At 53.1% G+C, this 24,181-nt stretch overlaps 7 protein-coding genes and 1 non-coding gene across 8 annotated transcripts; 4 read left to right on the top strand and 4 right to left on the bottom strand.

The window, feature by feature from the left end:
* Positions 1-760: 760 nt before the first annotated feature.
* BDP81DRAFT_395472 (phosphoglycerate mutase) lies at positions 761-2,990 on the top strand (the record flags this gene model as incomplete). Its single annotated transcript, XM_060588068.1, has 2 exons — positions 761-795; positions 854-2,990. The coding sequence occupies 2 exons, from the start codon at positions 761-763 to the stop codon at positions 2,988-2,990; spliced, it is 2,172 nt and encodes a 723-aa protein (XP_060443601.1).
* A 402-nt stretch (positions 2,991-3,392) lies between these two features.
* On the bottom strand, positions 3,393-5,127 carry BDP81DRAFT_482102 (mitochondrial carrier domain-containing protein). The gene is made up of 2 exons (XM_060594988.1): positions 4,412-5,127; positions 3,393-4,336 (listed from the first exon to the last, which is right to left on the bottom strand). The coding sequence occupies exons 1-2, from the start codon at positions 4,776-4,778 to the stop codon at positions 3,669-3,671; spliced, it is 1,035 nt and encodes a 344-aa protein (XP_060443600.1). The 5' UTR covers positions 4,779-5,127; the 3' UTR covers positions 3,393-3,668.
* Positions 5,128-9,796: 4,669 nt separating this feature from the next.
* On the bottom strand, positions 9,797-11,428 carry BDP81DRAFT_323013 (cation efflux family-domain-containing protein; the record flags this gene model as incomplete). The annotated part of the gene is made up of 3 exons (XM_060584751.1): positions 9,797-10,556; positions 10,606-10,824; positions 10,884-11,428. The coding sequence occupies 3 exons, from the start codon at positions 11,426-11,428 to the stop codon at positions 9,797-9,799; spliced, it is 1,524 nt and encodes a 507-aa protein (XP_060443599.1).
* A 2,419-nt stretch (positions 11,429-13,847) lies between these two features.
* BDP81DRAFT_462076 (family 1 glycosyltransferase) lies at positions 13,848-15,301 on the top strand (the record flags this gene model as incomplete). The annotated part of the gene is made up of 2 exons (XM_060593857.1): positions 13,848-14,282; positions 14,330-15,301. The coding sequence occupies 2 exons, from the start codon at positions 13,848-13,850 to the stop codon at positions 15,299-15,301; spliced, it is 1,407 nt and encodes a 468-aa protein (XP_060443598.1).
* A 232-nt stretch (positions 15,302-15,533) lies between these two features.
* Positions 15,534-15,607, bottom strand: BDP81DRAFT_t203. Its single transcript has one exon. It is a non-coding gene; the product is annotated as a tRNA-Val (tRNA).
* An 832-nt stretch (positions 15,608-16,439) lies between these two features.
* BDP81DRAFT_322789 (phosphotransferase enzyme family-domain-containing protein) lies at positions 16,440-17,911 on the top strand (the record flags this gene model as incomplete). The annotated part of the gene is made up of 4 exons (XM_060584728.1): positions 16,440-16,508; positions 16,571-16,892; positions 16,938-17,378; positions 17,436-17,911. The coding sequence occupies 4 exons, from the start codon at positions 16,440-16,442 to the stop codon at positions 17,909-17,911; spliced, it is 1,308 nt and encodes a 435-aa protein (XP_060443597.1).
* A 790-nt stretch (positions 17,912-18,701) lies between these two features.
* On the top strand, positions 18,702-19,553 carry BDP81DRAFT_491380 (uncharacterized protein; the record flags this gene model as incomplete). The annotated part of the gene is made up of 1 exon (XM_060595310.1): positions 18,702-19,553. The coding sequence occupies one exon, from the start codon at positions 18,702-18,704 to the stop codon at positions 19,551-19,553; it is 852 nt and encodes a 283-aa protein (XP_060443596.1).
* A 525-nt stretch (positions 19,554-20,078) lies between these two features.
* Positions 20,079-22,772, bottom strand: BDP81DRAFT_430613 (cytochrome P450 52A11). Its single transcript, XM_060590625.1, has 6 exons — positions 22,374-22,772; positions 22,027-22,247; positions 21,771-21,957; positions 21,194-21,715; positions 20,688-21,133; positions 20,079-20,628 (listed from the first exon to the last, which is right to left on the bottom strand). Exons 1-6 carry the CDS (start codon positions 22,621-22,623, stop codon positions 20,557-20,559), a joined length of 1,698 nt encoding a protein of 565 aa, XP_060443595.1. The 5' UTR covers positions 22,624-22,772; the 3' UTR covers positions 20,079-20,556.
* Between the last annotated feature and the right edge of the window lie 1,409 nt (positions 22,773-24,181).

Raw genomic sequence — 24,181 nt, 5'->3', positions numbered from 1 at the left:
CACAACCCGGCCGCTCTATTCTTCTCGATCCCCACCGCCCGCCCGCTGACCGATGGCATGCTCGTCAACGGTCTCCATCTAATACCTACCTACGCATACTGTTACGGATAGTCCCATCATCTTAGCGCTTGCGAAGTCAGTGCCAACTGGTCGGAGACGGAGAGAGGGGCACCCAAACACCGGATGACCGACGTAAAACTCGTGGCAGAAATTCTGAAATCCGCCAGTCACTCCTCCTCCGCCCGCCTGCCCTGCCTACTACTTCTTTGCTGCTTGTCTCGCTACTTCTTCTTCGCCTTCTCTACTTTCTCGACTCGATCCGTGTCCTGACTCTCTCTCTCTCTCTCTCTCTCTCTCTCTCTCTCTCCCTCTCTCTTCAGCTTGTTTTCTACACCAACTCCGTGCATCCCGAACTACCACAACTGGAACGTACCAAACTGCATCAACTCCCCAGAATCAACGAGACCATCTCCAACGGGTAGATTTAGTCTGTTACCTCGACCGTGCCCTCTCGGTCCTCCGCCGCCGGCACCTCGAAGCTTATTCCGCCTGCCCAAGCCATCCGATCCTCTAGGTCCGCAAAGTCTTGGATGGTGTCTCTAGCCGCATTTCCAACCGTCGTTATTTGATCCTCCGTCCGTATTTCTTCCGCTGCTAGAGGTTGTCACATACGCCGTTGGTCTTTTACCCAATCCCCCCACGCCGACTTCCGCACATATCCCGAGTAGGCTTTCGCATCCTCACCTGCGTCGCCGACAACATGGGGCGCCCACCGGCGTACATCTTTGTGGTCAGGTAAGAGGACCGACTTGTCACGTATACAAGCATTTGGAAGGCTGACAAACACCACTAGACACGGCGCACGTCTCGACGCTGCCGACAAGAAGTGGCATCTCACGTCCCCGACGCCTTACGACCCTCCTCTGACCTACGGCGGCTGGCAGCAAGCCAAAGCACTCGGTATTCGCATCGGAAACATACTGAGACAGGCCGAAGCCGAAGCCGACGTCAACGCCGATCCCAAGTTCTCCAACGGCCGCAATGGCTCTGTCGACTCGCAAAAGAGGCGTCGCAAGTTCAAGGTCGTCCTCCACAGCTCCCCGTTCTTGCGATGCGTCCAAACCTCCGTCGCCATCAGCGCAGGCCTGGCCCAGGCACCTCCACCCGGCACGCCCTTATACCCGATGCCCTCGCCCAGCGCGAACCCTTCCGCTTCACCGTTTGTTCTCCCAGCGTCCGTAGCTGAGGAGGTCGATCCGCTCTCCACCGATGCGAACGGTACCAAGCCCGAGCAGACCAAGAAGAAGATCAAGAAGTCGACGCTGCGCCTGGATGCCTTCTTGGGCGAGTGGCTGTCCCCGGAATACTTTGAAATGATCACGCCGCCTCCAGGCTCCGCGATGATGCTGGCTGGAGCAAAGGCCGATCTGCTCAGACGGGAAAACATTCACGCCCACAACCACATCCAGGAGCACTCCCACCACCACGCAAACTCCGTTGGCCAAGCCCAGAGCCAGTTGTGGAACAGTCCAAAGTTCAGAGCTGCCCCCGCTCCCGAGAGGTCTGGCTCTTCGGACTCCAACTCACCATCCATCTTGGGTCTCGAAAACGTATCTGCCGTGGCCGGCGCTCTGCCCCGAAGTCGGGCTGGTAGTACTGCCAGCACCTCGAGCCAGCGCGTTCGTTTCACACTCCCAGAGCCCGCGAACCCGAATGACGGATACGCCGCTCCCAGCCCCCACTACGCCATTTCGCCAAACCACACTATCCCCGACGGCTACGTTGCGCACGCGCGAGATGCTTGTGTGTCAGTCGATTACCAGTGGGACTCGATGCGGGAGCCTCTTGACTGGGGCGATGGAGGCAAGTATGGTGAGGAGTGGACAGCTATGCACCAGCGATTTAGGAAGGGTATTCAGAAGCTGGTTGACTGGTACACCACAGCAGAGAGTCCCGCGGAGATGGTCACCAAGGTCGTCAAGACCTCTCGAAATGGCGACACCGAATGCGCTATCGATGACGAGGAGGACGACGATGTGGAGCCGGTGGTCATCTTGGTATCTCACGGTGCTGGTTGCAACGCCCTGATTGGCGCCATCACGCACCAGCCGGTCCTGATGGACGTGGCGATGGCTTCTTTGACAGTGGCCGCCAGAAAGCCTGGTCGCGACTCGGAGCCTTCCGGCTTGGATACGCCCATGTCGGAACCTGACGTCGACCCAATGTCCGGCACCGAAGGAATCATCCCCGTACATCACTACTATGATCTCAAGCTATTTGCAAACACGGAGCACCTGCGCCAGCCCGTCTCCGCTACCCACAACCTATCCAGGGCTCCCTCAACAGCCTCAAATCAGTCACAAAACGGACAGTCTTACTCGCGAGGGCGCATCTCAACGGTGGGATCGAGCGCATATACGCCGAGCCCAATCACCTTCAACCCCGACTCGTTTGACTTTGGAAGTAGAAGCAACTCAGCAAACGCAAATCTGGGCAGCATGCGCCGCGTTTCGAATAACACATACTCCATACCCAGGGCGCTCACGCTCAACACGACCGGAATCACAGTCGGAAGCGGCGCTACGAACTTTACGAAACCATCACCGACCTTGTCCGTCGGGTTGTGGTCGCCAATCACACCAAAGAAGGAGACAGAAGAGGAGGAGGATGAAGACGACGACATCTTCCCGGACTTTGACCATCGTAAGAAGTTGGCGGCCCTCTCCAAACCCGGCCAGGAGATTGTCAAGCCTCCGACGCCGGAGAGAAAGGAGCCGCAGCTCGGCGGCCCGGCTAAGGTCCCCCTCCGGCTGCAAGAGATCTCTCGTCCTACCTCGAGCGACGGCACCGACGAGGAGAACAAGATTCCTCAGCTGGGCACTTTTGCCAACGGGGGTCTATGGGGAGCGCCGCGCCCCTTGGGGGAGACTGAAATTATGCGCGACATGACGACCTCGAAGCGGCGCTGGACTGTGAATGAGCGTGGTTGAGGCGTGGTTTCAAAAGACGATTGCGTTGCGACGCGGCATTATACCTTGTACATGAAGCGTATGAAAATCCTCGAGGGACGGCACGGCATAACACGGCATAGAGGCTATACCCTTCAGCGGAAACGCGTACGCAGTCACAACAGCGCTGCAATGTCTGCATCTGGGCGGCAAAAGGACAAATCTCAACTTCTTTTTTCGTTTTTCTCATTATGGCATTGCGTAGGGTCAAAAGTTTTGGGGCGGCTCCAAAACATGATATCATTTTTAATAACGCTACAGGGAGATGGCATTAGCAGGAGGTTTTTGCCTTTTTGGACGTTTCCCCAAAATAGCCAGCAAATACTCGTTATGAAGGCCTGGATGGATAGCATAGAATAATGAAATCATTCAAAAAAGTTCAACAGCGACCTCTTTGGTGTAGATGTGTGATCGAAGTCCAGGTGTTCTCGTGAGTGAAATGATGAATAGTTCGCTTCTATCTAGTCTTGTTTTGGCATGACACAAGGGAAAAAGTATCTCGAAAATATTTGGTGCAAGAGCTTATGACGAGTGCCTCCATCTACAAACGCCCCCGTATGCTCCTCTTCGTATTGTTTCCACACACTATTCTCCTCCCTTCTCTCCTCAACGTCGCACTATAGCAGCACACCGTCTATCCCCCTTCCTGTCCATCACGCTCTAGTTGAAAGCCTTGTTCATAGCCTGGTGCGCCAGCTCAACACCAAGGAACGTGGCCGCATTCGCAGGCACAGCTCTCGCCAGCGCCGGTCCGAAACCAGGGAAAAACGCCTTGACGCCTCCCCGTCCGTACACCTCGCGCACCACCCCGCCGAGGGTAACATTCCCCTCGGCCGTCTGCAGCCTCGACTTCACCGTGTCGACTGGGAATACGGGGATCCACATCGCCACGCCCGCCGCCGCGCCGGCGGCCGTAATAGCAAGCAAACTCAGCTCTCCGGACGGCTTACCCGTAACGGGATCCTTGGGCGTAAGTCTGCGCTTGATATACTCGTAGGCAGCGAAGTATGCTGCGCTACCGGGGCCGTCGCGGGCCAAGGTGGCGACGGAACCGCGGAAGACGGAGCGCAGGCCGCCTTCGGCGTAGAGTTGGCGGACGACGTCTGTGCCGCCTTTGTATTTGGGGGATTCGCCTGGTTGCAGGCGCTGGGACTGGACTTGGAGGATGACTTTTACGCGCTCAAAGGGGGCGGTTATGGCGGTCATGGGGATGGCGGAGAAGAAGCCTGCGGCGGAGACTTGGGCTATGGTTAGGGGGGCGTCGGGGGTGGTGGAGGTGCTGCGGACGAGGGTTTTGCCTACGTCGTAGGCCCAGAAGGAGACGGCGACTGTTGGGGGTGGGGAGGTTAGCTGGTGTGAAGCATAGAGAGGAAAGGGAATAGAGATGGAGGAAGGAAACATACACATTGGCGTAACACCCACAAGCGGCGCGCTGACACCGGCATACAGACCCCTCCGCAACCCATCGCGCGCGACGCTCTTGCGGACGACGTCAATGGCGGAGGAGTAGACTCCCTTGTCGGCGGTCTGGAGGCGGACCTTGACGAGGTCAAAGGGGTGGCCTACGACGACGGCGCAGACGCCGCCGAAGCCGCCTGCCGCGAGGGAGCGGAGCTGGGTTGCGAGGCCCGAGGCGGCTGCTTTTGTGTCTGCTTTGAGTTCGTCTTTGGATTCGGGGAGGCGGGGGAGGGCGTCGGCGACGGGGGAGGGGAGGGTGGTTTGGAGGGTTTGGTTTAGGGATTTGGTTGCTTCTGTTGGGGAGGGTGCCATTTTGAGGATGGTGGGGAGGTAGGCCGGTTGATTCGAGGGATTGGAGGAAAGGAGGAGGAGGAAGGTTGATTAGGATGCGCGTGGATGGCGAGAAGGAGGTTGTCGTGAGGAAGTTGTCGTGGGAGAGGATACTGTTTGGGGGGGAGGAAGGGAGCTTTCACGTGCTCTGGGGTTCCTCTCTAGTTGTTGCTGATGTCCGGTAGCTTGCCCTGGGCGCAAAGCTGTAATGCGATCGAGTATGTGCCACCGTGCGGTCCGTTCCTGGTGCGGATTCGGATTGCTAGTTTTTTGCAACTATTCGTGCGTTCGGGAACTAGCGATAGGTGTTGTGGTGGTTTTTGGTTCGGTCGTCCGTTGGAGAGGCGGTGCGTAGCGGTCGGATCGGAGAGAGGGAGTGAGAGACAACGCGAGAGAGAGCTGCGGTTGCGGTACGTCTTTTGAGCCTCGGCAACACTCCAATTGGGGGGTTTAAGGTCTCCACTTGTAGCCGGAGTATGGGGAATTTTGAGTACGGAGTAGGTACCTTTATCCACTCGAGGTAGAAATCCCCCAGGTTTCTGAATTGGCTCGTGATGGTTTATCTGGTGATGATTTCAAAGAGAAAATATCATGGTCATGGAATAATCTGAAGAAAGTGAGGGACGTGACAAGTGGCCGGTGCATCAAAAAGGACAGACCATCATCTTTTCTTTCTCGACGGGATCTACGTTTCCTACGGATAATTGACTTGAGAGCTCATCCCAGCGGCGCGGTATGAAACTGCAGCACTCGAGGACTTGAGGTGGCACTTGGGCTGCGGGTGCGCGGGCGGCGCAGCGGTGTCGGTGCCTCGGTCGTTCGGCTCATTGTGGTGCAGGGCACGTTTCCCCCTAAGTTTTCCGCTACAGGTAGGTACCCCTCGACCCAACCAAGTGGGGCCTCGTAAGTGGCGTTCTTTATTTATTCGGGGAAAAAGCCTATAACCGTGGTTTTATCTATAACTAACCACTTTATAATTATTATGGTAAAATATAGTTATTCAATTTAATAACGTGGTTCATCAGTCAGCGACGAACTTTTTCCCAAATGCGGTTTGCATTAAACCACTCCAACCTTTGACGCGTAATAACTCCATAACCATTATGCCAATTTACACATAAGAAGACAAGATACTTCTAGCCATCGAGACTATCCGATCAGCCTGCGCCGCCGGCCGAAAACTAAGTGTGTTACGTACTACGAAGACTTACGATGTCCCCGAAAGTTCCGTACGCCATAGAATGAACGATCGACGCCGATACGAACGTGCCTAATCCCAACGATATAAACTTAATACGATCGAAGAGAAAGCGCTTCTTTAATACGTTATTAAGCAGGATCAAAGAGGGTTTCCCTTGCGTCTCGCTGGTGTGGAAGATATAGCTAATCTCTTGCTACGAGCGCGTAATAGCAAGCCTGTTGGCAAGCGATGGGCCAGGCGGTTTATGGACTCGCAGCCTGCTCTGAAAACCAAATTTAATCGTCCATACGATTATCAAAGGGCTCTTCAAGAAGATCCTGAGATTATATTAAAGTGGTTTGCGCTATTACGCAATATAATGGCCAAGTATGGTATCCAAGAGGGGGACCTATATAATTTCAACGAAACTGACTTTATGATGGGCATGATCACCGCGTCAATAGTAGTAATACGCGCTAATCGATGCGGCAAAGCAAAGTCTATCCAGCCTAGCAACCGTGAATAGGCTACAGTCATTGAATGTATCAATTCGGGCGGGTGGTGCATCCCTCCGTTCGTGATTATCAAAGATGCATATCACCTTGCTAGTTAGACTACGGAATCAGGTTTTCCTAGCGACTAGGTTATCAAACCTACTAATAATGGATGGACGGATAATTAGACGGGTCTTGACTAGATTAAACACTTCGATAAACATATTAAGAACTAAACGAAGGGCGTCTACCGGATGCTTATTGTTACGGCCAGCTAGTCGTAGTGAGGTTTGTTTGCAGAAGTTGAGGCTGCGGAACTGGTAACAGTATTCGTAGTCGGGGATAGCTTCAGGGAAGCTATGTCTGTAAGTCGTAAGGTAAGGGAAGGCTGCGGTGATCAATCGTAGTCTTATCAAAGAGGTTCTCAGGGAAGATAGCTGAAAGCGATCATAAGATCTGATACGAAGTTAATTGCTGAAGAGCTATGGAAAGTCTGTCTTAGAGCCCAGCTCGAGTCCATCCTTATATACAAGTCCCGTGTACTATCTGAACAGTTTCTTTGTGGTTGGGACCGACATCGTGTTGTCGGTCCTACAGGGGTGGACCGCCTTTATCCTGTCGGTCCTTTCTTATCATCACGTGACTTATCCATAGTTCTTCCGTTCCGTTGGGGTGACTCCTGTGTCTGCATATATGGCGTGTCGTAGCCGCCGTAAGCCTGCGGGGCAGGCCCTGGTCTTGGTCATGCATGTTGGGTCGTAACACTTATTATCGACGGCTACGAGAGCTATTTATCGGCTGAATTTGACGAATACTGTAAGTAGAATAATATTATAACTGTTAGTATGCCTCCGCATTTATCTCACTTACTCCAGCCATTGGATATTGCGCTTTATTTGCTATTGAAACGCGTATACGGGGATGAAATTAACCTATTTATCAAATCCTGCGTTAACCACATTACGAAGTCCGAGTTCTTCGTTGCCTTCCGTAAGGCCCACAACAAGGTCTTTTTAAATAAAAATATTAAATACGCCTTTCGCGGAGCTGGTATTTTACCGTGGGACCCATATCATGTAATTGGGAAGCTTGATGTGTATATACGGACGCCTACACCTCCTGTGACCGACCCCTCAACACCACCAGTCTGGCAATCGCAAACGCCCTCTAACCGCCACGAAGCGCTCTCACAGTCCAACTTTATTAAAAGTCGGATCTTAACCCATCAGGGAAGCTCTCCAACACCAATAATCTAGGCAGTTGACCGGCTAGCAAAGGGCGCGTAGGCAATGGCGTACTCGATCACTATTTTAACGGATCAGGTACGTAAACTTTAGGATGCCAATGTGGCGCTTGCTAAGTGGCGGAGGGCAAAAAAAAAACGCGTGTGCAGCTTGGAGGAGTACTTAGTATAGAGGAATCCTAGGTTATTTTAGAAGAAAAGAGTAAAGGGAAACGCCCAGCGCCTTAAAAAGGTGAAGAAGGTGGTCTATCGAAGAAGGGTCGGTCGGCTTAAAGGCGTTGCGGTGTGTGCGGCAAGACAGGCTATAATACGTAAACGTATTCGAAAGATGGAGAATTGTCTAATAATTCAGATGCCGATGAAAGCTAATTGAATTTTTACGTTCTAGTTATATAAGCTTATAAGATGTTTGCGATGTTGGGAAAAGTGCGCGGCTGACTGGTAAAGTACGTTAGCTTTAAAACTTCTATATAGAAACTTAGCCTTATTATGGACTCATTTTTATATTTTCTCTTATATAAGTTAATGATAATAATAATTAAGTGATTTTTAGCTATTCATTAAGGGGTTAGTTAGTTATAGATAAAACCACGGTTATAGGTTTTTCCCTTGAGTAAATAAGGCACGCACTTTCGAGGTAAGTGGGCCCCCATAACCGAGTGGTACTTACTACCAAGGGCTGCTCCGGTCCGGGCGGGCTTTTGGGGGGAAGGAGGAAACTTGGATGGCAAAAGGAGGGGAAATGGGGGGAACCTGGCCGCCAACTGGCCTAAATCGGGACCTTGCTTTAGCGGGGGGGACTTTTTCTCATCGTCTGCAGCGCAAGAGCATCCAAGACCGGCGCGCATGCAGGAGTAGTAAATTCCATATACCTCATTGATCATAGCTTTCAGGATCCAAGAAGGGATGACGGATATGCTTATCGTGTGATGCAAAGTGTAAAATGAATCCGTAAGTAGGTACCTAATTGTATCAAAGGTCTGACGACTAGAGAGGATGAGACGAAAAAAGTCAATTCACCATCAACGCAGATGCTTTCATGTGACATGCGATCATCGGTCAGCATGCACAAAATCAATCCTCTCCGTCTCCCTTGGGAAAACCCGCGTTCCTGGACCTCCGAAGTGAGACTAGAATTCCCAAGAAGCGTTACAGAGTCACACATAACCCCTCGTCTCACTCCCCAATCTCATCAAAGTAAGTAAACAAACTCACGTCAACCTGCGCGGAGAAATAGCAGTCAACATAGCCTTCGACACAGATACCTATGGCTCACCACCCATTACCAACTTGTCAAAGTCCGCGCCTAAAACTCGAATGCGAGATCCTGCAGGCCGTAATCGCAAGTTTCTCTGATGGGCCGCCAAGTCCAGGTACTCTACCTCATAAGCTCACTCATCAACAATGTTTAAACCCCCGCAGTCGGTTTACATATCGAGTGACAGCTCAACCCCAACCCACACGCCTACCTATTCACAACACCACTCCGGCCGGACGGAGGGATCATGCCTAGACCACCGATGTCTCTCATTGAGGCGCGGCTAATGATATATCACTGCTAAAATACCCAGTGTTATGACTTGTCATAAAACTTACACGTCTCTTCTAGAGGCCATCTCGGGTCGACGGAGCTCAAGGTATCTCACTCATAAGACTCATCAGCCAAGTGCAACATCGACTTCTAGCCTCAAGGGTATCTGGTTTTTTCATTGCCGCCTTGCCGCCCCCTCGCGCAAACCATGTGTATGCGCTTGCTTCCTCTACTCATACAAAAGATTCCTTGCTAGGCCGTCGCAATGCCTTCCATGATGCGAGTTGCCTGTTGTATAAACGTTCCGAGACTCCTGGGAGGAAGAAGTAGAAACAGCCCGACCTCGTAAAACCCCGTCTCCAAATCGGGGGTTTCTCTATCACCAAGCCTCTATGCGGTTCGTCTTCGCTTTTTTGTCCCGCTGTCTAGTCAATGAAGAAGAAACACAAGAAAAATTGGCCAGACACTCTTCTCTCATTCCCGCTTCGTTCGCTCGTCCTGGACTGCCACTATCTCAAAAATCGTCGTCAGGGGTGTTGGTCGTCCGCTTCTCTAAAATGCCCTTTTGAGGGGCGTCGTGGCCAACCCCGTCGACCTTCCAACGCCGCACCAGCAGCTGCCGTCGCCCTCTCTTTCGACTTGGATCACAATGTCCATGGAGTTCTTCAAGAGATACTCCCGCACGCGATCCCGCACTTCGTCCAGGCTCGCACCCCTCGCCGCCACAACGTGCACGATACCCTGCAGCTTGTCTCCCGAGTCCTCGCTGCTCCGGTGGTCCATCCAGAACTTGGGCATCGAGTAGTTGACGACGCCCTTTTGCTGCAAAATCCCCGCGAGCGTGTTACGCAGGTTGTACTCAATGTCGTCGGGGATGTTGAGAAGTAGGTTGCGCGCAGACGACTTGATGAGCGGGATCGACGCGAGGAAGATGAGAATCGCAATGGCACAAGAGGCCAAGGGATCCCAGAACGTCCAGCCCGTGTAGTACGTCAAAATTGTCGACAGCACCACTGAGGCGCTTCCCATCGTATCGGCCAGAACATGCAGAAAAATACCCTCCATGTTGTCGTTATGATGCGAGTGCCCGTGGCTATGCTTCTTTCCGTGCGAGTGATCATGCCCGTGGTCATGGTCATCGTGTGAATGCGAATGGCCGTGGCCGTGGTGGTGGTGCCCGAAGCCCCATAGACCCAAGAGGTTGATAACGCCGCCGAGGAAGCTGACAATGAGAAGTTCCCTCAGTCGGTGAAGTTCTTGACCTTCCCAGATTCGCTCAAATGCCTCTACAATAATCTCAACGCTCAGAAGCCTGTCACTTGTTAGCGCCGTGCATCGTGCTGCAGGCCGGAAAAACCTACATCAGCAAGATGCCGTTGGCAAAACCACTCAGCGTCTCGATCTTTCCAAGCCCAAAGGGAAATCGTTGGCTCTGAGGCCACTTGCTAGTAACCGCGGCGCAAAGACCGACGAAGAGGGCAAAACAGTCGAAAAACATGTGGATCGTGTCGCTGAGGAGCCCGAGCGAGTCGGTAACGTAGCCGTAGAATGCTTGTACGGCCATGAAGCCAAAGTTGAGCCTAGGAAATTACAGAACGTCAGTGATACTCGAGATTGACCATCCTACGAGCCAACTCACGTCATGAAGTAAAAGATTCTCCTCGAGTCCTTCTCCACAATGATGGTGTGGAGAAACGGGACTGCCGGCGTGTATTTGAGAAGAGCCCTCGTAAATAGGGAAGGCTTCGCATGATCGTGGGAGTGGCTGTGGCTGTGGCTGTGGGCGTGTGAATGGCCGTGATGGTCGTGACTATGGCAATCGCCATGAGCGTGGTCGTGGTCGTGCGAGTGTGAATGATCGTGTTCATGATGATCGTGGGAATGCTCGTCTATCGTCATCGCGCCGTCGAGAGGTTGGAATGTTTCCGAAAAGGACCCGTTTGTAGGCGTCAACAATTGACGACCACTTGGTGTGATGTCCGTCTTCCAGCCGTCCATTGAAGCGAGAGAGCGAGGCGCCGCTCTTTCTCGAGGAATGGACGACTGGCTCGAGTTCGCCCGGTGATGTGAGTGGCCGCCGTGGGCGTGGCCATTGTGACCATGTGAGTGATCGTGGTTATGTGCGTGGCTGCTGCCGGCCGAGTCTTGGCTCTGGCTGTGGGAGTGCAGCCCGCCGGTAGACATTGTTGACTTCAATGCGTGAAGGGACGGCGGCGAGTGGGGGTGGGCGTGTATGTGGTGATGGTGGGCGTGCGGTAGAGCGGAGGATGGCAAGGCGTAGGACGAGGCCATGTTGACCGCGGCGCGTTGTCGGGGTCGGTCGTCGGTCGGTCTGGGACCCAGGACTGGGATCGGTGTCGGTGTCGGTATCGGCGGGGGTGGGCGAGAAATAGGGCCTCTGTATTGTCCCCTCTGTCGTATTTTCGTTGGGTCGTTTTCGTTCGCCTCTCCACCAAGGGCCCGTTGCGTCGGGATCTATTCCAAGATGCCCCTATCTTGGGTTAACCTGAGTCATGGGCCGGAGGTTATCCGCTTTCGCTAGTTTTTCTGGGGTTTGTCGAAGACGGTTCGATAGCAGGTACGAGATTTCGAAAAGTGATGCAATTGAGGTGCCGTGAGACGTCCAGAACCGTGGAGCTGGAAGGTGATGAGGCGAGAGTCATGTGTTCGGGCCAGTGTACCTTGAGAAGACCTGGAGCTGGTAGTGGCAGCGATTGTGGTGGTGGTGGTGGTGGTGGTTCAGGGGACCTGCACAGGCTAAAAAGGCCGGAATGGAGTCGCCCCGTCAATGACGTTGCGCGCCGCAGTCCAACGCTGAGCGCTGGAGGGGGACGGGAGATTTGATCGTCGACGGACGTGCCGGCGCGTCGCACAGACAGTGCTGGAAGCGGCGAGAGCAGATACGGATGGATTGGTTCGCTTGTGCCGTCAACGCTTGAGACTTGGGAGATCCAAGATGAAAGAAAACCAAGTGTGGCTGAAAGGGGAGCGGGGAGGGGAGCAAAGAGTTCAAAGCAGAGGGGAGGAAGAAGAGGAACAATAAGAGTGTCCTCCTCGACGCTACCTTCCAGAGTTAATCAAGCCTCTCCACTTGTAAGGTATGCGTACGGCAAGGTCGTCAAAAGGCGGGATGGGCCAGTAGCAGCATGGATGATGGAGCGTTGTTGTTGTTGTTGTTTTTTGGGCTGAACCCTCGGGACGCATGGCATGTCGGGTGGTGCCTCCTTTCAGTCTTTCAGATGAATCTCGCACCGCTGCCACTGGATCTGAACCTAAAGGGGAATCCAGCCGTCAACCCCTGCAGATTTCTCCGTGTGGGGAGAGGCCGGGTGCCGGGTACGTAAGGTGCAGGTCGACGAGGACGAGGGCGGTCGTCTCTGTGATTCGCTGAGTGACACATCAAAGATGCCATCGGTGGGTGTCCAATTGTCCATCAGGAGGGGGGCATGGCAGTGGCCCGCGGGCTGCTAGGAACTGGCTGCATAAATCTGCCCGGGTACGGATCAGCAACAGCAAGACAATGCGACACCCCCGATCCTGGGCGGATAATCTCTGATGGGAAAGTCGCGGGTAAGGCGGTGAGGTGGCTAACATTTGCTATCCAAAAGGTATCCATCCAGCATTGCTAGCGGCCAGCCCCCGTTGCGACATGTTTTCTGGGCCAAACCAATGCCTGTGAGAGGAGTTCAGATGTCGCCGGGTGACAGGCATGATGGTCTTTTCTTCTCTCTTCGTGTGCTGAGGCTGATGTGGTCTGTGTCGGTTTTGCATGTGCAGCAGCTGGTTTTCCATTAATTGGGTGGCGAAAAGTCTGGTTCGGAGATTTCTAATTTAGACAATTGGTGAATCGTGATCCAGGCCCACGCAGGGGATACGGGAGCTGCAGGTTGATGAAGCTCTGCCTCACCTCACCACCTTATTTCATGATGTTCACATAGGTACGGAGTACGTATGTTTGGTACCTGAGGGTTTTATTGATGCTCAAAGGTACGTATCCTGGCAGATGGAAAATACGTACTGCGACTGCTTCAGGACACGTGACAAAGCGTGACGGCCATCTTATCAGGTTATCGTGTTTATCAAATCATGCATCGCCCACATCGGCCCCTCATTGGCGCCACCGTTGCAACATCCCCAAAGGCCTGCCCAAGTTGGAAGGCGCCAACGAGCACAAAGTCTTGGAAGGTGAGCGAGTCTAGCCCAGTCAAGAAGCTTCGTAGGCCTCTCGCGATTCGAACGTCTTCCCCAGGAGGCCATCGTCAGGTCACGCAAGTCTGGGCAATTTGGCCTCTTTGCTACCTACCAAAAACACATCAACATCGTGTCCCCCTCATCAAGGATACTCACGGATACTCCCCCACCGCTCAGCCTTTAACTCGGACCCCTCCATGCGCACATGCGCTAAGGCAATTCATTTCAACTTCAGATGGCAGGACGGGACACTTTGCATAAGCGATACCACCACATCTGAGGCTTTGACGATCCGTTGCGAAACTCCACCCCATTTCTCACCTCAACCACTCACAACAACAGGGACAAAGATTCACTTTGGCCCTTCCCAACACCCTGCCACGTTTGTGCTGGATTGTCGCACATCGACATCATGTCGTTGATACCTCTTGTGTTATCCATCATTGCCGGCGTCTGCACCACTCTTGTCGCAGCCCTCGGCATCAACTTTCTCACAAAGCTGCTACCTACCCGCTACCATGCGGCTGAGAACCCCAAAGATGACCACATCCAGATATTGGTTCTCGGCGATATAGGCCGTAGCCCTCGCATGCAGTATCATGCGATGAGCATCATGAAGCACGGTGGGAGGGTAGACCTTGTTGGCTACAAGGAGACTGCTCGCCATCCCGATCTTGTTGGCAACGAGAGAGTGGCTCTATACCCATTGCCGCCTCTTCCCACTGTCTTCAAATGGAATACCCTGCCATTCCTCATCAACAAGCCGGCCAAAGTTGTCTGGCAAGCCTACTCAATCTTCTACGTTCTGGCGTACACCGCACCTCCGGCTCGATGGATTGTCATTCAGGTGAGTGAGCCGTGACTTCATGGAGCCCACGATCTGATTGTTCGCAGAACCCCCCTTCTATCCCGACACTGCACTTGGCTTTGCTAGTGTCTATTCTGCGAGGAAGCCACCTGCTCATTGACTGGCACAACTATGGCTGGTCCATCATGGCTACTGGCCGCAGCCAGAAGAACCCACTCGTATGGCTCTACAAGAAGTATGAGATGTACTTTGGCAGGGTGGTCCCCACGGCCAACCTCACCGTCACCGATGCCATGGCGCGGCAGCTCAAGGAGAAGCCGTATAGCAACAAGAAACCTATCTTCACCCTGCACGACCGGCCCGCCGAAGTGTTCCAGCCCATCGCATCGACCAAAGCCCGGCAAGAATTTCTCTCGCAACTCAAGGAGACCAAGGATGTCGCCGATAGCATCATCGCCGGCACCACTCGCCTCATTGTCAGTAGCACCTCATGGACCCCCGACGAAGACTTTGGTCTGCTGCTGGACGCCTTGGTGGCCTACGCACACCCCGAAGAGGCTGTCACAGCGAACGGCGTCGGTCGGCCTCCGATCCTGGCTATCATCACCGGCAAAGGTCCCCAAAAGGCCGAGTATGAGGAAAAGATCAAGAATCTCCGCCTGGAAGGCAAGCTCCCTGGCATCACTATCCTGACCGCATGGTTATCAACCCGCGAGTACGCCACGCTGCTCTCATGCGCCGATCTTGGTGTCTGCCTCCACAAGTCCAGCTCCGGTGTCGACTTGCCCATGAAGGTCGTTGACATGTTCGGTTCGGGACTTCCTGTGGCTGCGTACTCTGCATACGAAAGCTTCAGCGAGCTGATCAAGGAGGGTGAGAACGGATGCGGATTTGAGACGGCCACTGAGCTGGCTGAGGTCTTGATCAGGCTGCTCAGCGAGAGCGGCAAGGACGAGTTGAAGACTTTGAAGTCGGGGGCTATCAAGGAGGGAAGCTTACGCTGGGATGAGGAATGGGATCGCGTCGTTGGGCGGATCGTGGGTGTAATTGATAGCTGAGGTGAAAGACAATCAGTTCGTAATGAGACAAATTGAGGGGTACAAAAGTCACGCAGGTAAACTTGAACGATTGTGAGATGATCGATAGCATGTTAAGATGCCAGGTCAAAAGTCTGGTCACAGCAATGAGCCTCGTACCTAAATCCCACTATCCACCTGGCACGAACGCTGTGGGTAGAGAAAGTTCATCCCACGGCCGCAAAAGGGAAATAACGTTTCCAGAGCAAAAGTTTGATTTCGCCCGGACTTGAACCGGAGACCTTCAGTGTGTTAGACTGACGTGATAACCAACTACACCACGAAACCATTGGTTGTTGGAAGGGAGGAAGGTGCGCAGGCCTATGAAGCCGACTTTTTGCGAGCCCTGGTTTGTTCTGGTGGGAAGCTCGTGTCAAGGAGGGACCCCGGACCTCCCGTGTCCGAGGTCGGGCCGGCGGGGCCCATATTTGAGCCGATCTAATGGCGGGGCAGCCCACCACAGTCCCCTCCACCCTCTCACCTCGATCATGCATCATCTCTCTCACATCCTTGTGCGGTGTTGACATCCAGAGCAAGTCTCAATGTTTTCTTAGTGAGATATCGAGTGAAACGACTTCAAACGCCATTCCATGCATCTATAAGGCACAGCCAGGCAGAAATGCGTGCTCTAGACATCTCGAGACTTCGCCTCTAGGCAGCAAAGGGCTAGCAGGGATCTTGGCAAGCGTACAGCTGCATGTCATGGTCTGAACTAAGATCAGCAGCCGATGGAGTAATTATGTCAAGTGTCCCGGACTTCATCCGATTTGTTAAGTTCAGGATCTCTCAGCATCAAGCACGCATCAGCGAAAAGGTTTAGCGATGACCTGAGCTGTTTGTCGTTTCGCTTGCTGCAGCCCTTGCAAAAGAAACACAAGACTTGGTGAGAAACAAGCATTAGACTCCTTCCTTTCTGAGATACATGAGTCAATTGTCTTGATTAAAGCACGGTTGTAAAGAGGATTGGGTGTGGTATCGTCTTACCTGAGCATATATTACTTAAGAAGTCATGGCGTTCTGGTGTTGCCTCAGTCGAAAAACATCGAAACCAACTCAACCATCACCCCTCAAGATATTCGAGACATCCCAAAACTCGAGCTCGTCTCACACGCCGTCCACCATGAACCACGAGCGATATCAAGACCGCCTAGACCTCGTCAACAGCGTCATCCACAGCTACGGCCTCAAAGTAAGACCCTCTCCCTCCCTCCCTCACTCACTCACTCACACCCATCTAACACCCCCCTCAAGCCCGTCGAAATCACCCCCATAGACTACGATGAAACATCCCCCTTCGCCTACAACAACTACATCTACAAAATCACACTCTCCGCCCCGTTAACACCATCCTCCTTCCCCGATGGCCGCCGCCGCCCCTACACTCAGCTTCCTCCGGCAGAAGGCATATCCACCGTCGTAATGCGCATCGCGAACCCAAAAGCAGAAGGCGTCGTGCAAGAAACCCGCGTCGAGAACGAGGTCGCGGCGATTCACCTCGCGCGTCAGGGTCTGGCCTCGTATAAGCCTGAGATTGCGGGGTTGATGCCGGCGTTGTATGATTGGAGACCATATCGTCCTTCCAAGAACACGGAGACGGAAGAGGGAAAGGAAGCGGGAGGTGAAGGTGAAGGTGGCTACGGATGGGGTCTGATGGAGTTCAAGGAGGGTGTGCCGCTTGATACCGTCTTTCGGGACCTGGATGACGGGGAGAAGGATGATGTACTGGGGCAGATTGCGGATGTGGTTACGGGGATTCAGAGGGTTTCTTTGCCTGAGAGTGTGAAGACTCATGGAGGGTTGTCGATTGATGAGAGGGGACGGATTGTGGGTGGAAAGATGACGACATTGAAGGGTGGGCCTTGGGGAAGGTATAGTGATTTCTGGAAGGCGAGGTTGGTGCTCAGGCTTGAGGATGCGGATGCGAGTCCGGCGCTGGAGGGGTGGAGACCTAATGGGGTGAGGGAGCGTGTTGACAGGTTCTTGGAAGATGGGCTGGAGAGATATCTTGATGGGTCTGGAGTTGATGGTGGGAAGTTGGCTCTCATTCATGGTGATCTAAGTGAGTCGATGTCCATCTATGATGAATTGGTTTGCCTTTTTGACGAGCAACCACTAGCTACGAACAACACACTCTACGATACAACCACAAAGAAACTCACCTCCATCCTCGACTTCGACTTCGCCTTCATCTCCCACCCCTGCCACGAATTCTTCATATCGCTAGGCGACGTCGGCGGCAACACGGGCGGCGGCACGGGGCGGGACTCGGATCTCAGCGGGGGCTTGCTAGGCAAGGCGATGCTGACGGGCGACTTTGACGGGATTCGAACAAGTCTGCCGCAGGAGGCGGCAGGACAGCTGACGAGGGCAAAGGCGTGGGATGATGCTTTAAAAGAGAGGGGCGCGCTGCGGCCTAGTGAGATTGCGGGTATGGCTGCGCTGGATGGGTTGAGGAGGCTGGAGGCGCTGGCGTGTCCTTTTGCGTTGGAGCATCCTGTCATGTTGAGGCGGAAGACGAGGGAGGAGATTGAGGAGATGAGGGGGGTTGCGGAGGGGGAGCTTGTTGAGTGTCTTGAGGGGTTTGGGTATTAGTTGAAGACCTGGAGATCTGGCGTCTTTGGGGTGAAGGAAGAGTCAGATCTAGTTGAGCCGGTTATGTTCCTCAGAGTCAAGTAAGTTGTGATTCTTATGATTACTCGTGTACACCAGGGTTGTATCCGAAAGGGCTACTTCTGGGCTCGGACGTCTGGACTGGTATCCGTGGTACGGGCAAAGAGTATTCAAGTCCTAGAGAGGACTGCTGCTGGTACCCAGATAATACGACAACACTATCCTATGGGATCGTGGGTGTGAAATCAGTAGAAGTATAAACCACTTGCGACACAACGTGACTTTCCCACGATCTCCTGACGGAACCCTGGGTAGCAGTGACCGGGCCGTAAAGTCCCATATCCGACCATCTTGGCTCCGTGTCCGAGAACCATTCCACCCTCTCTCATCCATGGTCTTTACCTTGCGAGGCTTGTAAACTTGCTCAAATGGCTGGGATGACCGGATTCTTTAGTGTCCCGGAAAAAGCAAGCATCGTGTAAACTTCAGCCTTTCAGTTGTTTGATGTTTTCGAAAGCCTTGGAACCGTGTCTCTAGAGAGAACCTGTATGGGCTACGTCCACTGCATAGGGGATATTAAAACCTCTATCTTTCTCCGATGGCAGTCTTCATCTTTCAAAAGGCCTCACAGTCAACATTATTCTCAGAGTTCATACCACATTCCCAATCCTCCAAACACATCCCGTTTCTCAAAGCCTTCAAACCAAGCAACCCAAGCAACCACTACCAAGTACTTATAAGACTTCAAAGACAAACAACCACCACCGCTACAATGCAGCTCAAGAATCTCCTTCCCGCTGGATTCCTTCTTCCGAGCTTCTTCGATAAAGCGGAGAAAGCCAAGGAGCACCCAGAAGGCCACATTACTACCACCAACACCAAACAGGTGGAACTCGGCGACGTGATGTTCTTCCGACAAGACTTGGATGACCTCAAGCGTCTACTCGCCACCATCGGCTCAGATGCCATCACCATCAAGAAGCTCCCTAAGACGGACGTTATCATCGTCAAGCGGACTGCGAATAGTGATAACAATGATGTTGATGCTGCGGCAACAGCTACCATCTCATCCACCTCACCTACTACCACTACTACCTCTACTTCATCCGCCTCGTCGGCCTCCGTTCCTGACGCCTCTGACGTCTCAGAAGAGATGAAGATGTCAGCCGAAGTAGAGTCACCTATATCATCTACCCTACCGACCTCGCTCGGCCCAAACATCCCGTCAACCCCCCTTCCTGATACAACAGTCTCTTCAGAAGATAAGAAGACGTTATCCGATGAGGAAGAAGCCGTCAAGCCGGATCTCGGCAAGAACAACATCACTGACGAACACGACATCGCCCCCGAAACCCAGCCCGTTCAGCTTTCGACCAGAGACACCAAGTCCAGGGCCCCCGGCGTATTCCCCTGGAGAAGCAAACTCTGCCGCTGCGTTTCTATCGGCGCCATCTTTGGAAATAAGGACGACCGTCTCCCCGAGTTCGATGAACCGTTGCCAGCGTACTCAGAGGGCATTTCCATCTTCAATTGGGGTAACAGCGTCTGCAAATGCGTTCCTATGGACGACGCCTTTGGCGATCACACTATTGCGCTGGACGTGGCTATTGAGAGCATAGAGTAGGGGCTTGAGGCGTGGGCTTTGAGGACCAGAGGCATGGAGAGTATTGGATAAGATTGATACCCATTGGAAGTGACCAATTTGGAAGAAGAGCTGAGAAATTACCGGAGACAAGGGAGAGTCGTTGTCTAAATGGAGAGCAGGATCACTTTGGTTGTTGAAGGATTGGTAAATCCCTGAGCAAACTACATGGAGTGTCAGAAGACACCATCCTCCGAGGTTACCAATTGAAGTACAACTGAACATTCATTGTCTTCAGCAGTTGCTATTGCAACGTCAAATGCGAACTCTGCGATCACGATAGAAGTCAAACATATTAGAAACCAATGAGGGACAATGTCGTCTCACTTCTGATCTTGTCCTCGTAGATGACTGGTGAAGACCCCTACCTGGGAAGCACTGTGTGAAAGAACTTGTGTAAGCTATCGATGTCGTTTGCTATCACAAGCGAGGGGGGTCTGCATAACTTTCCATAAAAGCAGTGACCTGACATGGGAAACGTTGCAGACCCCATTTGCTTGCATTAGCCCGCTCTAGCTCGCCGACAACGGACGACCCATGCAGAATGCCCCTCTACCCCTCCAACCCTCCGTAATTGTGTGACATGGTATGATGGTGGGCGAGAGAAACAAGCTGTGAATTCAAGTGCCGGACCCATGACGGGTTCGCCCGGGAAAAGTTGGTCTAGAGCGTACGTTTAGTGATCATGCTTCCTTTGACGACAGTCGAATGAGCAGCGGATCACGGATATCTTATGCTACACGGTAGTCTTCTAGTCAAGCTTTCTTATCCTCAACAGCCTAACGTCTATACATTTGTCGCATCCCAGCATATCGTCGTCAGGGTCAAGCATTTTCTTTGGCACGGAGCAGATGGGGCTTGAAATGGGGCATTGCGGCCCCAAATATCCCCCACCAGCCGTGTCTAGACAAACGCGTCAGACCGTCAAGTCGTTATATCCCGGATCTGCGTTGTGTTCATTGGTGGTGGTATCATATGAGAGAGATTACGCCTGTTGTCCCTTGATATGGACCTTCACCTTCATGCCGTCGACAGGCTTAGCGGTAACCAAGTGAGTCTGTAGGGGAAGTATCAGTGGGAGTTCGTCTCAAACGCAAGGGTAGTGGGTTCACTCACAGAGAACATGACAGACTTCGTCTTGTAGAAACCCTTCTCGTCAAGCTGGGGCTGTCCCTTCTCATCCAAATCCAGCTCACCCTGCCCAACCTTGATAAACTCAAAGTATCTTGCGATGCAAGCCAGAATGATGCGCACTTCCAAGTTGGCGAGCTCGGATCCGGTGCACCGGCGGGGCCCTCTCTCGTACGGTCTGAAGGAGCTGTCCGGGATCTTGGCGCCTTCCTCACCGAGCCATCGCTCGGGCATGAAGTCGTCCTTGGTCTCGCCAAAGATCTTGGGGTCGCGCTGGATGATGTAGGCTCTGGGGGTCACGCAGAGGTCGTCGACGACCAGCTTTTGTCCGTTGGGGAGAGTCAGGGTCGTTCCGGATCCTTGGGGCGCGACACGGGCTGTTGTTCCGGGAGGGTGTAGGCGCAGGGCTTCCTTGATGACTGCGTCGGTGTCTGTCGCGGCTATCAGCTAGGTTGTCCAGGTTATGAAAGGAATCGAGGGGTTCAACTTACAAGGCAGGCGGGCCAGAAGCTTTCCAGCTTCGGGGCTCTTGAGTTGCTCAATGACAGACTTGGGGCTCTGATCCGGGCCAAAGACCTCGTCAAGCTCATCCTTCAGATCCTTGGCCGACTGCGGCCGTCTGTGAAGCTCGTAGAAGCACCATTGCAGGAGAATACTCGTCGTGTCATGGCCGGCAAAGAGGAAACCGCGGAGGGTGTCGCTGGTCTGTTGGAGAATCTCGGGGGTCAGGACGTCGATGCCCTGAAGACTGAGGGTGGCAACACTGCGGGATGCGGTGTCGGCGCCGGCCAAGAGCTCCTTGTGCTGCTTCTTGATTTCTTCCTTGAGGATGCCGTCGAGCTTCTTGTCCAGGCGTCTGAGGGTGCGTTCGTTCTCGGTGAAGTATTCGCGCATCCAGTTCTTGCCGGGGATACGCTTGTTGAAGGCTTGCGACAGGGCGCGGTATGTGAGCAACACCTCGCTCTGCTTGCCCTCGATTTGAGCGTTCAGATCCATATCGAAAGTGACAATGCCTAATATCATCCATGAGTATACGTTCCAAGTCCTGTGGGTGTCTTCTGGGCTCACCAATAACGTCGAAAGCCAGGTTTGTGGTGTACTCGTCAATCGTAAACTCTTCGCCAGTAACGGCCTTCTGTTCCATGAGCTCGATGAAGGTCTCCGACTTGTCCAGGATGACTTTCACGAGACCAAGAAGATGTGAAGGCGCAAAACCGGGAAGAATTCTCTTTCGGAGTCCTTTCCATTCCTCGCCCTGATGCGCAAGCGCATTGTCAGTCTCGCAGTATCACCCAAGCACAAAAACATCATGGTATGGACTTACATCCGTTGTTACGAGAGACCGTGCGCCGACCAAGGGAGCCAAATGTTGGATGGCGGGGTGCTTCGGCACACTGGTGCTGTACTGCTTTGAGGGCTTGGTGACTTGTTCGGCAACATCGTTGTCGAGGATGAACAGAATCAGGAACTTTTCGATAGGGCGCCAGTCTACCAACAGAACGGGAGGGAACCCAAGCTTCTCGGCCTGTTCGTACAGAATCTCGTCTACATGGTCGCAAAGCATTAGCGTCATGTATGACTTGCATATCGCACACAGAAAGCCCGCAGCACAACTCAATTGCAATGCTGCCGAGACCTCTTCATCACTGATATTCTATAACGAAAACGTACCAAAAGCCCTTCGAGGATCACCCAGACCGGCGGACTTCTCAATCCACGGCCAATGACCCCTCACTGGGTCAGCCTCTTCAGGCTGCGGGAAGTGAGAGTATTGCTTGATGTCGATACCCGGGGTGGCTTTTGTCCGTCTGAGGTAGTACACCACAGCAACGGGGATCGCGGACAACACGAGAAGCTTCCATTGGAGGAGAACACTGAGCTTTTCAAAGTTCTGCGACGTGACGAAGCTGAGGAGAGCCATCTTTGCGATCGCGTGGAGGTTGAGGGGGGAAACCGCCTCAACTAGCCTTTAGGAAACTACGCTTCGGTGTTCTCCCTCACGATCTAAACAGAAGAAAACACAACCACCAAAACTTTTCAGACTTTCGCTCGCGCGAAGATGTGCGCCATTTTTGTAAGGGCTGGGAACGGCCGGTATATATTGCTGACCACCCTTGTAAACCTATTTTTTCTTGCTCGTACCAGACTTTGGTAGGCCATAAGTACACCATCACGGATGTCGCAATGGGATCCGCACATTTTCCCTCTTCAGCAAATCTTCAGCGTCCAGGACGGGCCGTGAGACTACATGTAGTGTGGCATCCGGAGGGCGGGGTGGATTGGATGGGCGCGCGGAATAACCCATCACCATCCACTGGGGGAAGGTCGAGCTATTTCATGCTGCCCGCCCCTAGCTAATTACGGTAAATTGAGCGTAATGCCAAGACTGAAAACTCTTCGTACATGATGCACCTCCTCGAATCAGATCCAGTTTATCTAATCTGATGCATCTTATCTGATCCGGTGGTGGGGGAGCCGACACTACCTCCGAGGCCACCTCACTTTGGTGAATGGTGTTGTCACTCTGTGTAGATCGCAATAGGCGACGAAAGCACCCAGCGGAATCCCGTATCCCACCGGACAGCAAGTGGGTGACTGACGGTTAGTCAGGGTGGCCAGCGGAATATGCATATGTGAGTGAGCAGAAAAGAGCGTCTATTCGTACTAAAGAGTGGATGGAATCACCACAGGCTTGTGGGCCTAATGCTATCCTAATAAGTCTTGCAGAGCTAGGACCAGGTGGAAATGACAGTCTGGCCTGTTTCGTGATGGTCAGACCATTCCGAATGGGTTATGTCCATGACTCGCGTAGAAGCATGCATGGATTCTGTCAGTGACAGTCTGAATGGGGCCACGAGCGTGAGGAGAAACCTCTGGCCAGGGATAATCTCACTTTCTCACCAATCAGTGTTTTTATCTCCCCGTGTTCTTGGAGAAAAACTGGAGAAATTTGACCTTTTCGCATGATCCCATCCACTCTGTTTCCCCCAAAGGATATTGGCCCGTGAAGTGGGCGAAACCGACTGTTCATAAACCTGAACTCTCTTCCACTATTATGAACCAGAAACAAGAAGTCGATTTGCAAGCACGACGATGAGGATCATTTCTCATTGCAAAACAAGACGATGAACATGCAGAAAGACAGTGCTCCAGCTTCATAGTCTGTGAGCTGCAGGACAATGTTGAGCAAGGGTTCGACGCGAAACTGGCGATGGCGAGAAGGCATTGGACGTAATGGACGAGTCACTACTCCGTAGATGGCGGGGTAAATGGGCAGCGGCCAAAGTCACTGCCGCCCAAGTTCGTCACATTTACCTCTCCCTTGTTCTCCCTTCCCTTGTTGACACACTGTGCCGCAACTTTGGCCGAGGCCGAACCGCGACTTCGCCGTCTGCCTGCGTCATGTGTGCCAGCTTGCCGGAAGATAAGCCCTAGTCGAATGAGCCCGACCGAGATGAGCAAAGCAGATCAGCGTTCGT

This window comes from Colletotrichum phormii (assembly GCF_030913505.1).
Source record: "Colletotrichum phormii strain CBS 102054 chromosome Unknown BDP81scaffold_13, whole genome shotgun sequence".
NCBI lineage: Eukaryota > Fungi > Ascomycota > Sordariomycetes > Glomerellales > Glomerellaceae > Colletotrichum > Colletotrichum phormii.
Note: the sequence above shows the minus strand (reverse complement) of the source record. Positions and strands in the feature narration are given on the sequence as shown.

Excerpts from the sequence above, each read along its gene's own strand:
- BDP81DRAFT_430613 (XM_060590625.1), bottom strand. The coding sequence starts at position 22,623 with ATGGCTCTCCTCAGCTTCGTCACGTCGCAGAACTTTGAAAAGCTCAGT. Across the intron at positions 22,248-22,373 it reads TGATCCTCGAAGGGCTTTTG|ACGAGATTCTGTACGAACAG; the intron begins GTACGTTTTCGT and ends GCGACCATGTAG. Across the intron at positions 21,716-21,770 it reads CCTGGCTTTCGACGTTATTG|GCATTGTCACTTTCGATATG; the intron begins GTGAGCCCAGAA and ends GGATGATATTAG.
- BDP81DRAFT_482102 (XM_060594988.1), bottom strand. The coding sequence starts at position 4,778 with ATGGCACCCTCCCCAACAGAAGCAACCAAATCCCTAAACCAAACCCTC. Across the intron at positions 4,337-4,411 it reads TGTGGGTGTTACGCCAATGT|TCGCCGTCTCCTTCTGGGCC; the intron begins GTATGTTTCCTT and ends CACCCCCAACAG.